This window comes from Mastomys coucha, unplaced genomic scaffold (assembly GCF_008632895.1).
Source record: "Mastomys coucha isolate ucsf_1 unplaced genomic scaffold, UCSF_Mcou_1 pScaffold22, whole genome shotgun sequence".
NCBI lineage: Eukaryota > Metazoa > Chordata > Mammalia > Rodentia > Muridae > Mastomys > Mastomys coucha.
The window spans coordinates 103,620,047-103,632,480 of NW_022196905.1; the positions used below are offsets into that span (position 1 = coordinate 103,620,047).

The following is a 12,434-nucleotide window of genomic DNA, read 5'->3' on the forward strand; positions in this document are numbered from 1 at the left end:
AATATAGGATACTGAGAGATTTAACCACCAGTGAGATGAAGAAAAGGGAAGAAGACACACAGAGGCATGTAGACCAAGGAACTATAGAAACAACTGCGAAAGGCAAAAAAGTTTCTTGAGTTTACTATTTATCTGTTTTGGGTTTTCAAAACAGTCTTACTACTTAGCACAGGCTGGTCATGACCTCTTATGATCCGTCCACCTCAGCAACCCAGGGCTGTGAATGCAGATGCATGCCATGTCACACACCCTCCCAGTAGTTTTCTAGTACTAACAACTTTAACCATCAAGCCTCTTCCCCTAAAACAGGAGAACCTAGGGACATGGTACAAGAGACAATGGGGTGGATCCCTCCTCCCATTCCAGCAGACCGAGGAAGAGCCACAGTGACTTAGCCTCTCATTAGCACAGCAATTCCTGGGGGCAGAAGTCAGTGAGTAGCACACCTGAGGGGTCTGTTTTGTGCCGCTTGCGTTCCTTCCTCACATAAACAGGAGGCAGCTTAGCTTCTGGGATGGGTGTGGTCTCATACATGAGACACATAACCGAGTCAATGTAGATATCATTGTCATCCTGAGGAGGGGTGGGCGGTGTCCAGAGCTGTACAGAGAAAGCAGGATCCATAAGCTGCCAAGCTATGGGAAAGGTTGGCCCTTGATCAGGCATTCAGGGAGAGAGGTCACATACCGGCATGACTTCTGTTTGTCCATCGGCATCTTCATAGACATACTCCTATGGGACACAAACAAGTTTGAGACACAACAAAGGCTTTGCTTCATGCTACGTGTCACAAATCAATATTCAATCATGACTGTGGATTTAAAACTGTGTTTTATTTAAATCCCTGAAGTCCCGTCCCATCCCATCCGTTAAGTCAGTTTTATCAGTGAAGACCTCAAGTGTTAATTATTGCCAGCAGTGGTGGTACATGTCTTTGATCCTAGCACTTGGAAGGCAGAGGCTAACAAATCTCTGTGAGTTTGATGCCAGCCTGATTACAGAGTCGGATTCAGGACAGCCAAGGCTAAACAGAGAGTCCCTATCTTGAAAAACCAAAACAGTGTTGATTATCAGGAATATGCTTTCAGAACAGTGAGGAAAGGAGCTGAGTGTTCTCCTCAGAAGTGGAGGCTAGTTTACCATACTATAGGCATCCTCCCGAGTGTAGGTGAGAAGCTCTGCCTCCTCCTGCTCCAGCTGTAGCCGGGCCTCCCTTTCCTGCAGGGCTCTAGCATTGCGGGTTTCCCAGTCCTTCACTGATGCCATCACCAAATCCTGCCAGAAAAAAGCATAGGAAAAAAGAACTTCTGAGATCAGGGCAGGCAGGTTGTTTCTCATCTCTTGCTACTGGTCAACTCATCCAGCAACTGTGAACACACATGGTAGAGCTCTATCTCAGCAAAGGGATGTCTCAGTTGGTACTACTACATATGCTCTGCCCCTCAATCAGCCCCAAGCTGCTTTCAAACAAATGCAATGACATCAAGGTAAAAAGCAAGCAACCTAGCTGCCTGCACAGGGCTTTCAAGATCCCAGTCTTAGTGAGGCCTGCACTGCTAGGATTTGGATGTCCCTTGAATTCTTGAAGTCATAGTCAACTTCAAATCAAATTCTGCACTGAGAATTTTTGCTTTTACTATGTCATCCTAACTAAAACTTGGTTCTCTTACCTCACTGCTTCTCTCTTTTTCTTGTTCAGTGGTCGTATGGAACAATTCCAAGTAATTCAATGCATATTTTTCAATTGGTGTAAGCTATTTCAAAAATACATTTTTGAACTGGGTTAGTAGCAATTTAATAAAGATCAATAAAATTCCTCATAAAATCTTTCACTAACATTTAATTTTAAAAGTAACTGTTCTTAGTCAAGACAAACAAAACATATTTCACAAAAGGGTTCAAATGTTAAAAATCTTAGCTCTAGGCCGGGCAGTAGTGGCGCATGCCTTTAATCCCAGCACTTGGGAGGCAGAGGCAGGTGGATTTCTGAGTTCGAGGCCAGCCTGGTCTACAGAGTGAGAGTTCCAAGACAGCCAGGGCTACACAGAGAAACCCTGTCTCAAAATTACCCCCCCCCCCAAAAAAACAACAAAATTTAGCTCTAAAGAAAAAAAAAAAATCCCCAAACCTGTTCCATAAAGTCAGCAAGCTCCTCCAGCTGTGATGGTTCCTCATCATATCTAGAGCCGTCTGAGTCTGAGGACACAGCTACAGTGCTGGATCCAGGCACAGCTTCCTCTGTGGACCTCTGCACATCTTCCTCCAGACACTCGATGCTCTTGAGGGCCTACAGGGAGTCTGCACTGAGACTTGAAGGTGGACTTGTGAAATAAAGGAGTGTGTACTACAACAAAGCAGCAAGCCTCCAGATGTAGTTCCCTTCTTCTAAGAGTCTCACACATAGGCTGGTTGATAGGCATTCCAATGATAGACATGTGGAAGATCTTATAAAAGTACTATTAAGCTGGACAGGAAAGTCCAATGGAAGAACAAAACACTAGCATGAGTTAAGGATGGTAAAATGCCAAAATAAACAGGGAAATGAGGCCACCAAAAACTACAGGTTCTAAGAACAAGAAGGTGCTGTGTGGTTTCATTTCAAACCTAGTATTTATGGTACTATCCACAGCTGTTGACCCAGGGAGAACAAAACTGTTCACATCCAAATACAAAAAGCCAGTCTGGTGAGAAGGAATTGCACAGAAAACTATTGCAGAGGTCCCCAGAACATACAGGGACAGCTAACTTCATCAGAACATAAGGCACCTACATTTAAAAACTGCCACTATTCACCTCCTAAGCACTCAGGAGTACAAATCTAATAATGGCTGGGGTTGTAAAAAGAGGTGCTCACATGTGAGACAACATAACCAATGGTAAAAAAAACCCAAAAAACAAAACCTTAAAACCAGTTTTCAAAGTATCTGGCAAAACCTACAGCTTAAAAGATGACCATACTACACAAGACCCACAAAAATCATTTCCAGAAGACAACAGAGGAGGGCACCATGGTGACCTGGACAATCTTTAAAGCTGGATACAGAAAGCCCTGATGATGATGACAGGTCTAAAAATCTCTGTTCAGCAAGATAAAGAACAAACTGAGCCCATAAATACAAAGACCCCAAAAGGACAGTAAGAAAAAGAGAAAGGAGAAAACAAAACAACCCTCACCAGAGGACAGTAAGATGGTTCAGCAGGTGAAGGTATACACACACACACACACACACACACACACACACACACACACACACACACACACACACACACACACACACACACACACACACACACACCTACCTTTGAAAATATTAGGCTGGAGAGATGGTGTACTTGGTCTTTCAGAGGACCTGAATTCAGTTCCCAGCACCTTGGGTGGTTCATAATAACCTGTAACTGCAGCTCCAGGAAAACCGACTCTCTTTTCTGGTCTCTGCAGTCACTGACACTCATGAATGCATCCATATGCACACACAAATTACAAAATAAAATACATCTTTAAAAAAAAAGTCTTCAAAATTTAAAAATTTGACCAAACAATTAAAGGAAGACAGTCAAATGGCCATCAAACTCATGAAAAAGATCTTCAGATTCACCATTCAACAGCAAGATGCAAAATAAATCTACCATAGGAGACCACGGCTTAAGAGAGAGACCATCCAACTGAAGCTCTGGGCAGTTCACAGCAGCTGCAGCACTCAGATGCCACTGAGGCATGCCACTTAGCTCTATCTACTAGCTGTATACACAGGATATGCTGGCCATAGGCCACGCTCCAAGGTTTCCATTCAGTAGGAACACATGTACATGCTCTCACAAGACACTACAAAGTCATCCACACACAGGTCTGATGAGCAGTGTGGCATGTTCATAAATATTATTATCCAGAAAGGGGGCAGATACACTAGTGCCACATGAAACAAAGAACAGACCCAAAGCACAGAACTCCATTCACATCCAGCTCAGGGTGTACAACTGTAAAAGGATGCCACAAGAATAAGCACTTCTGGAAAGGAGTAGCTCAAGAAAGGACAGACTTTCTGAATAGTTTGGTTTTAGAATCAGAAAGTAGCTGGCCATCACCACTGTTGGTAAAGCTTGGATAGCATGGAACACAAGCCAGTAGCACACCAGGGCATTGCTGTACACTATCATTCATGGCTTTTGCCAAGGAGAAAGCAACAAGTCAATTGTCTCCCTAGACAAACAGCAGAATCAGAGGTGGGGCACCTTCCATGTGGAAGACATTTGAAATAAGGCCCCTGGGGTAAAATGAGCCTTCATCAAGCTAGAAGCAGAAGAAAAGGATATAAGTAGTCCTGATAGGCATCTGCTATATGCCTATAAAGTTGGCCACTGTGCAGGACCCCTATGTGCAACTCCAAACCTTCCAGTGCCTGTACTGAAACAGTAATATCCCTTACATGCTTCCAGAATATTATATCCCAACAAGGAACCAACATGAGATAACAGACAGACATTATGGGGCCTCATCTAAGTCTTCAAAGTCAGCTGTGTATTTTATAGGGAGAGTGCACGAGGGCCAGATGGGATGCATGGTTCTTTGAGTCAATACTAGAAATCAAATATGGCTCAGAAAGTCCTACTGGGAAGAGGACAATGGTTAGCATTTTCTCCTCCGTTCCTCTGATACTTCTTTACAGTTGGGGCACAGTTGGAAGGAAGGCAGGAAGGCCTCAGGATCAACAGAGGGGAGAATCAAGAAAGAGTAAGAACTGAGCAATCAGAAACCAGGTGAGTGAAAGCACACATAGTCACAGCTCAAATAGAACATTCATTGTCAAACAAATCTTACAGAAGACCAGATTTCCTCTCACCTCTATGAAAGGTCTTGCAATCTTGGGTGCGATAGTTTCGCTAACAGATGGTTCCTGAGAAAGCACCACAAATTCCTCAGCTTTCACAGGAAAGCCAGCATCATCCATAGGTGAGTAGACTTCAAACAGCTCCTGAATAGTTCGCTAAAAATAAATAATAAGCACAGTAACTTCCAGGAATAGACACAATCCTGAATCTGACTTGAGCATTGGGCAGCATAAAAAGCCTCCGAGAATCATCCCTCATTAATAAATTCACCCCCCCCAAAAAAAAAGATGATTCTGTTCACTGTGAGGGAAGTTGGGAAGTGAGACAGAGTCTCCCTATGTAATCATATGCAGTCACTGAGGATTCCTAATATATGAAAGCTACCTGAGTTAAGAATGCCATTGAGTAGTCATTTCCCTGAGCAGCTACTTCACGGATCAAATCTTTAGTTCCATTTTTTAATAATTTCTCTTCAATAGAATTGCCACTGACAAGCCTATAAAAGAAAAACAAAATATGTATACATATACAGATGAAATAAGTTATATCACCTAGAAGCACAAGCCAATACTAGGCATAGGTATCCCAAGGATAGCCAGAGAAACAGCACTTGCCTAAGCTACTCTGTCACTCCCTTTCCAATCTTTGCTCTCCTGCACTCTGGATTCTGCAGTGCACCCCTCTGCCTGCCACTGTTTCTCCCACCACACTCAACCCAGACCTTTCTCAACTGATCTTGGACTCATCCTCACTGTCTGTCCTTCCAGACCACAATAGGCAGAGTTGACAGCTTTCCTGACTTGCCTTGTGAGAGACTCTTAAGAGGTGTCCTGTTCTTAAGCTGTCCCCTGCAACATGCTAGTCCCCCAGAAAGTCTCAGAGTACTACCCCAAGCAGGCTCATATCCAGTCTATTGTTTTCCTATGACATTCACTGTTTTGTTTTAAAATATACTTTAAAAAAATTTATGTATATGGATTGCCTGCATGTATGTATACCATTTTCAAGCCTGGTGCCCATAAAGGCCAGTGGGTGGCTCTTGGTTTCCTGAGACTGGAGTTACAGACAAGTTGGTGAGCTGTTATGTGGGTACTAGAAATTGAACTTGCATCCTCTGTAAGGACAGCCATCTCTCCAGCCCTGATTACTTGCTTTAAGGATGTTAAATGCTAAAAGTCAAGACAGCTTAAGTTAAAACCATTTTCACAAAAATTTTCACAGCGATGAAAAAAATCAAATGAGAATTTTCAAGGGAGAAAAAAATTCTAAATAGGGAACATACTAAAAAGTGAGCAATCAAGGTGCAGTGCTATCTCTTCTCATGTTAACACAGGTCCAGTAGACACAATTCTTTTGCATTTAAGCTTTAGGAGTAGGAAAAAGTCAGATTCTAACCTATGAAATAACACTAAAACAGGTTGCATTTTTGTCTACCTTTGGGTTTTAAGCACATCAACATTCTGTAGCACAGAGCAAGATGGCACCACCATCTAATAATATTCAGGCAATAATGTACACACATGCAGTAGGTTGGGTTTTGTTAAAACAGGATATCACAAGTTAGCCCAGACTAGCTTCGTTTATCATCTTCCTGTCTAATCCGCCAGAATGCAAGAATTTTAGCATATGCCACCATTTCCAGTATGGGTAACATTTTTTTCTTAAAAAATAATATTGAGTGAGACTGAGATCAATAGATAAATAATATAAGCACACAGGCATACATGTGCCGCAACTCACATGTAGAAGTCTGAGAACAACTTTTCTCACAAACTGTTATCAAGGACAGACAGATGGATGGACAGATGGATGGAGAGTTATAGTGATGACTCTCCTTCTACCATGTAAGTCCTGAAGATAATTTACTCAGGTTAATTAAAGGCAATTAAAAAAAAAAAGATTTATTTTATTTATGAGTACACTGTTGCTGTCTTCATACACACCAGAAGAGGGCATCGGATCCCTTTAAAGATGGTTGTAAGCCACCATGTGGTTGCTGGGAATCGAACTCAGGACCTCTGGAAGAGTAGTCAGTGCTCTTAACCACTGAGCCATCTCTCCAGCCCAAAGACAAATATTTTAATTAGTTGAGCTATCACATGGGCCCTGTGGGTGAATTTTTAACAGACATATTGTTGTACAATGTAGTCCTTCAGGCAAAATAGCAGCCATCTTCATCAGATCAGCTGTGTCGGCTTACAAGAGAGATCATCATGAGTGGCCCTATTGATTATTGATGTTCTCTTAGAAAGATGGGCTGGGGAAGTTGTGGACCTTCATCTTTGTATGAAATTCTATACTAGCATGTAGAGGGGCTAAAGAAGGTCCAGGGAAGGTAGAAAGAGATTCCATCTATGTAGCTATGCATAAGTTATCATCCATTCTAGGGTATAGCTGCTGCTTTGAGGTTACCTGCATCCCTGTAAGAAACCATTCATGCTGTATAAGTAAGACCAATGAACTCTCTGCAATGTTTCCAATGCTATGCTTTGGTGGCATCAAACTTTGGCTTATCTTTGGGGCCTTCCTTATAAGGATGCATTGAGAAGGAATTCTTGCAATACATATTTTCATCATTGCTTGCCTTTTCAACCCCTTCTCCTAGGCAGCCAATGCAAAGGCTATGCTATCACCCTGGGTTGGCCTTTGATGTTTGTGGCATAAGGCACAATCAATTCTGTCTGTCATGGCATATGCTAACCCACACTTGTTTCCTTTGCTAAGCAGCATGAAGAAGCTCCTTATGACCATGCTTTCCTTTTGTCACCTTAGTAGGTGTATATCTGCTCCCTATTCCTGCTGCAATGAACAACACTACTGGGAGGCAGATGCCTCAGCATGGCTATGGCAGGTAAAGGGCATAGCACTTTAATTTCAACAAGTCTTCTTGTGCTGCTTTCAGAAGAGCTGAGGCAATTTCTGGGCTTTATAGACAAGGCAGCTTCCATGACTATACTCAACTTCTCTTTGATATGCTTCCTGTCTGTAGCCCCCAAGAGATATTTCATATTCAACCCAAGTACCATTATGCCCTACAGTGAGCTGGACCTTTGTGCTATGACACTTGAAATTGACTATTCAAATTCCTAGGCCCTCTGTATTCCCACTTTTAAATAAGAGCACCTTATTTCTCAGCTTATGAGACTGATCTGACCTTTGCTTGAAGAACTGCAAAGTACTCCTCCAAACTATCACTTACCTATTTGTTTATTTATTATATTCTTAAATACTCAACCTGAAGCCTATTCATCCGTTGCCTGTCTAGACTGTGTAGTGCTTCTAAGCAGGAAACAGCGACCCAGACCTAATACTCGCACATGAGACTAGTGTATTAGTAAGAAATAACACTCAGAGATTTAGAAGTGGGCCAAGGATCCCTTCTGTCTTTCCAATTAGCTGTGGAAGGCCACCAGTTACAATTTATATGCTTGAAGATAATGAGACATATCCAAAGTCTTTCAATAGATACTTTGTATTTTATAGTACTTCAAACAAGTGAAATATAAGCTGTACTCTTCAGTTACTATAAAAGATGTACAACATGTACATACTGAACACCAAAAAGACAACACACAACTGACTACATATTCAAGTAAATGTCAAGTACAAAGGCCAGAAAAAATAGCAGTACTAGGAACATGTCGAAAAGGAAAATAAACCTCAGTTATGTAGAAACTTCTAAAACTCAACTGCAGCATAGTACATCTGGCTCTATCTCTTAACTATGTTACTGAATTCCAGCCCCTACACTTTCCACAAAGCTCATTATGACTTGGCCAGGATTGTTATCACCTGTATATGTGGATGTCCTTGCACCTCCCAATTCTATCACACCACTCCTGGGCTTTGGCATCCATAACTGGATTTAGGTCATTGTCATAAAACACCACAGTGTCAGCCTCAACAAGGTTTATGCCAGTGGCACGGCTATGGGTGGAGAGAAGGGCACAGAAAATCCGCCTGTCTCTGTTGAAACTCCTCATCAGCTCCTGAGAGGAAACAAAGTAGTTAGGTTAACATTTCTGGAGAATACTGGAAGACTTTTGATACCTTCTATGATCTGTTGATTCAAGTTATTTTATGTCTGATTTGTTCCATGAATAACATCTTACCCTGGCTCTCCTGCATGCATGCATGCACTTCCTTCTATGCACAGCATCTCTATGTCATGTTTAGATAATACAGACATCATGTGCATATGATTTCTTGCATATCTGGTATTTGCTGTCAGCCCAATCTGTAGGCCCCACAAGAAAGCAGAGTCTTGCTAGGGAGGGAGCTGTGCTTTCTCCTCTATCCTCAGGCAATGCCAGGGCACTCTACAGGCAAGAAGCCCCTGGAGTAAGGCTGAGGAAGCACAAAAAGATCTCTCTAACCACATGGGACCACAAAACTGTAATGAATGTTGAGTACTTCTCTTCTGTAAATTATTTCCATGCCAAAACAGAACTAAAGTTGACCAATCTCTCTCTTCAAATAACAACCTAATTTTCTACACTATTACAAAAACAAACAAACAAACAAAAAAAAAACAGGCTCCTTTCTATTTGCATGTATAATGTGTAACAACTTTGCATTTGCTTTGAAACATAAAAAGAACAACTCAAATCTTGTTTCTCTCCCCTGCTCATGGTCCTTTGTACTATACATTCATGCTTGTACTGAGACACTTCTGGTAAGGACTTTCCAGTCTGTCGTTTGGAGTTGTGAAGAAAGTTGTGGTTTACTGCCAAGGCACAAACCTTCTTTGTGTACTTTCTTCTGCTGAATATTCACTCAATTATTAATCATGGCTTATCATGTGCACTTCTACAGTGAACAATTTTATGTACCATTCATTCAGTAAAGCATTATTGCTGTTGTGTGGAAGCCCTAGACAGGGATCACTACTTCAACTGTCTTATCCATCTCTGAGGCTGGCAATCCATGCTGCTTTCTGGAGAGCTATGCGAGAGGTTCTACAAGCACTGTGTATGAACCAAATGCTAAAAATTAATAAATATGGTCAACAAAAACATGGAAGAACTTCTTTATTCACATTTCTTTGGCAGTTAGTCTAAAAAGCATTCATATCTTTACTAGATAGCCACCTCTTTTTTTTTTTTAAAACAAATTCTTTTTTTTTTTTTTAAAGATTTATTTATTTATTATATGTAAGTACACTGTAGCTGTCTTCAGACGCACCAGATGAGGGCGTCTGATCTCATTATGGGTGGTTGTGAGCCACCATGTGGTTGCTGGGATTTGAACTCATGACCTTCCGAAGAGCAGTCGGTGCTCTTCCCCACTGAGCCATCTCACCAGCCCAGATAGCCACCTCTTAAAGTGCGTCAATACTACCACAGTGTGATTACAGATTACCCCTATTTGTCCTGAGACACCTAGGACCAGACATCCACATAGTTGACAAGCTTGTTGAGGGTGGAAAAAAAATCAAGAAAGCAGTCAGTCTGCAACTCAGAAAGTTCTGCATTTAGGGGCAGAGGACTACTGACCTCACAGCTATAGGAAAATGAGGCCTAAACCCAATGATTCAGGGTCATACCATGGAATCACCACAAAAGGATTATTTCTTACCTGTCGTTGTTCACTATTGGCATTTTCATCAATCCGTACATAGGTGAGATAATGGAAGTTCAAGAACATCTCTAAAATGTCCAGCATAAGAACCATCTGAGATAAAATCAGCACCCGACGTCCTTCAGATTTTAGTTTCTGTAGCAGGATTGCTAAAGCTTCTAACTTCCCTGAAAGAGAAAGAAAGAGAATGTCTGTCTTGCATTCTAGAACAAATGTATCTCACTTCACAAGCCATGCCAACAGGGTCTGTCATACCTGAGTCAAACTGCACCAGCCTCAGCTCCGGGAACTGCAGTGAGCGCAGTGCTGTTAGTTGTTGCAGCTGCCGGTGGTAAGGGCCAGTGTGCTCCCTCAGGCACTGCCTCAGAGCTCTCAACCTGCTGCTATACAGTGAGGGCGGCCTCGCAACCCACAGGGAGGGTGGTGTAGCCACCACTGGAGGAATCACACAGGCCACCCTGAGGATCAGAAATCACGTGTGGTCACTATGTGGTACCCTGGACCCTCTGGTAGCAATGAGGTTTCTGGGCAAGGCAGAACCCTCTGACAGTGTGAGTTGTCAGACAAGCAGCAACAGCTAGACTCTATTACTGCAAGGTAGCATTAATCTTTCCCACACAAACCCAAGACAACTTCAGTCAGGACACATCTAAATGACCAGCACAGGGCATTCTCCAGACTATAGCTCAGATATTCCTGCCAGGACTCTTGGGATAGAAGTAAATTGTCTCTGAATACAAACCTTCTAAATAAATACTACAGGTGACATGTAACTTGAGAGGGAACAGACTCAGGACAACCTACAGACAGAACTGCAAGGTCATGACCAACATAATACTACCTACTAATCTCCAGTCACCTACATCAGAAAGCTTTCTCTCCTAGTCATCAGCTGACGCTCTGTTTTAAATGTTATTTATTTTTTCCTGAGACTCACTAGTTCACTCTGAGCCTGGAGCTCAAAGATATCCATCTGCCTGCCTCTGCCTCTCCAGTGCTGGGATTAAAGGTGTGCACTACCATGTTCAGCTACTTTTATTTTTAGTTATGCTTGTGTATCTACACAGGGGTTTGTGCATATGCATGCAGTGTCTGTAGAGGCCAGAGATGATGTCCAATCCTCTAGAGCTTGAGGCACTTGTGAATCCATAACTTGGGAGCGAAGAACCAAACTAGGGTACTCTATAGGAGTAATATGGGCTTTTAAATGCTTAGTTGTCTCTCCAACATGTGAAGCTGGGTCTTTGTGGTTTGATCCCAAGCACATCATCTGAAGTGGCCATCTGTGATGTATGAAGATGACCAGCATTTCAAAGACAAACAAGGGCATGAGAATAAATGGCAATAATTCTACCATACAGCCTGGGAAGACCAGGAAGAGGCTTGCTCAGCCTGGAGTGGACTCTGTCTTTTTCTTCATTAATTTTCTTATCTATGAGACCTGGAAGGCAGGCTCCGAACACTAAGCACACGCACTGGGTAATCAGGGCCTCTCTGGACAAGAAGTAATAACGTAGTTCAGCCAGACAAAGAAAATGACCCTAAAGCTGAACCAGGAGAATAGGGCCAAGGCATACAGAAACTTGCATAGACTGTCAGTTGTCTGAAGAGCAGCATACATATCAAGGCCTAGCAGGAACAGTGTGGCTAGCTGTGGTGTTAAGCTCACTGAGGCTACTCTATTAACTTGTTCTGAATCCTACTCTTCAGTGTCCCCAAGTAACATATGGCTAGTTTTGTGGGTCAGTTTTCTAAAAGAACCAGTTAATATCCTAGGTACCAGGCCCTGTTCCCAAACCACTTAAAACCCCTAGAAACTCAAAAAGACAACCGGAGGGAAAGCAATTGGAAATAGAAACATTAAAAAAAAATCCAAAGAATGAGGAACTACAAGATATGGTGATTCATACTAGCACTGCGAGGAGGAGGCTGGAGCATCAGAAGAGTTCAAGGCAAGCCGAGGCTAGCTGTTGGAGGACAACTACATGAGACCCAAAATTAAAAAGAAAAAAAAAAACTTCTAGTGT

General features: G+C 42.3%; 1 protein-coding gene and 1 non-coding gene across 22 annotated transcripts in view; both read right to left on the reverse strand.

Moving 5' to 3' along the window:
* Window positions 1-12,434, reverse strand: part of Ep400 (E1A binding protein p400) — a 107,964-nt gene that overhangs the window by 18,460 nt on the left and 77,070 nt on the right. For all 21 annotated transcript variants that reach the window (XM_031337350.1, XM_031337349.1, XM_031337344.1 and 18 more), the window contains 10 exons: window positions 10,663-10,865; window positions 10,405-10,574; window positions 8,620-8,816; window positions 5,212-5,323; window positions 4,839-4,982; window positions 2,129-2,287; window positions 1,671-1,754; window positions 1,141-1,275; window positions 688-732; window positions 447-600 (listed from right to left, as the gene is read on the reverse strand). In XM_031337350.1, the coding sequence (XP_031193210.1) occupies window positions 447-600; window positions 688-732; window positions 1,141-1,275; window positions 1,671-1,754; window positions 2,129-2,287; window positions 4,839-4,982; window positions 5,212-5,323; window positions 8,620-8,816; window positions 10,405-10,574; window positions 10,663-10,865 (1,403 nt within the window). The remainder of the gene's footprint in view (window positions 1-446; window positions 601-687; window positions 733-1,140; window positions 1,276-1,670; window positions 1,755-2,128; window positions 2,288-4,838; window positions 4,983-5,211; window positions 5,324-8,619; window positions 8,817-10,404; window positions 10,575-10,662; window positions 10,866-12,434) is intronic.
* On the reverse strand, window positions 9,051-9,183 carry LOC116071857. Its single transcript, XR_004111204.1, has one exon. It is a non-coding gene; the product is annotated as a small nucleolar RNA SNORA49 (small nucleolar RNA).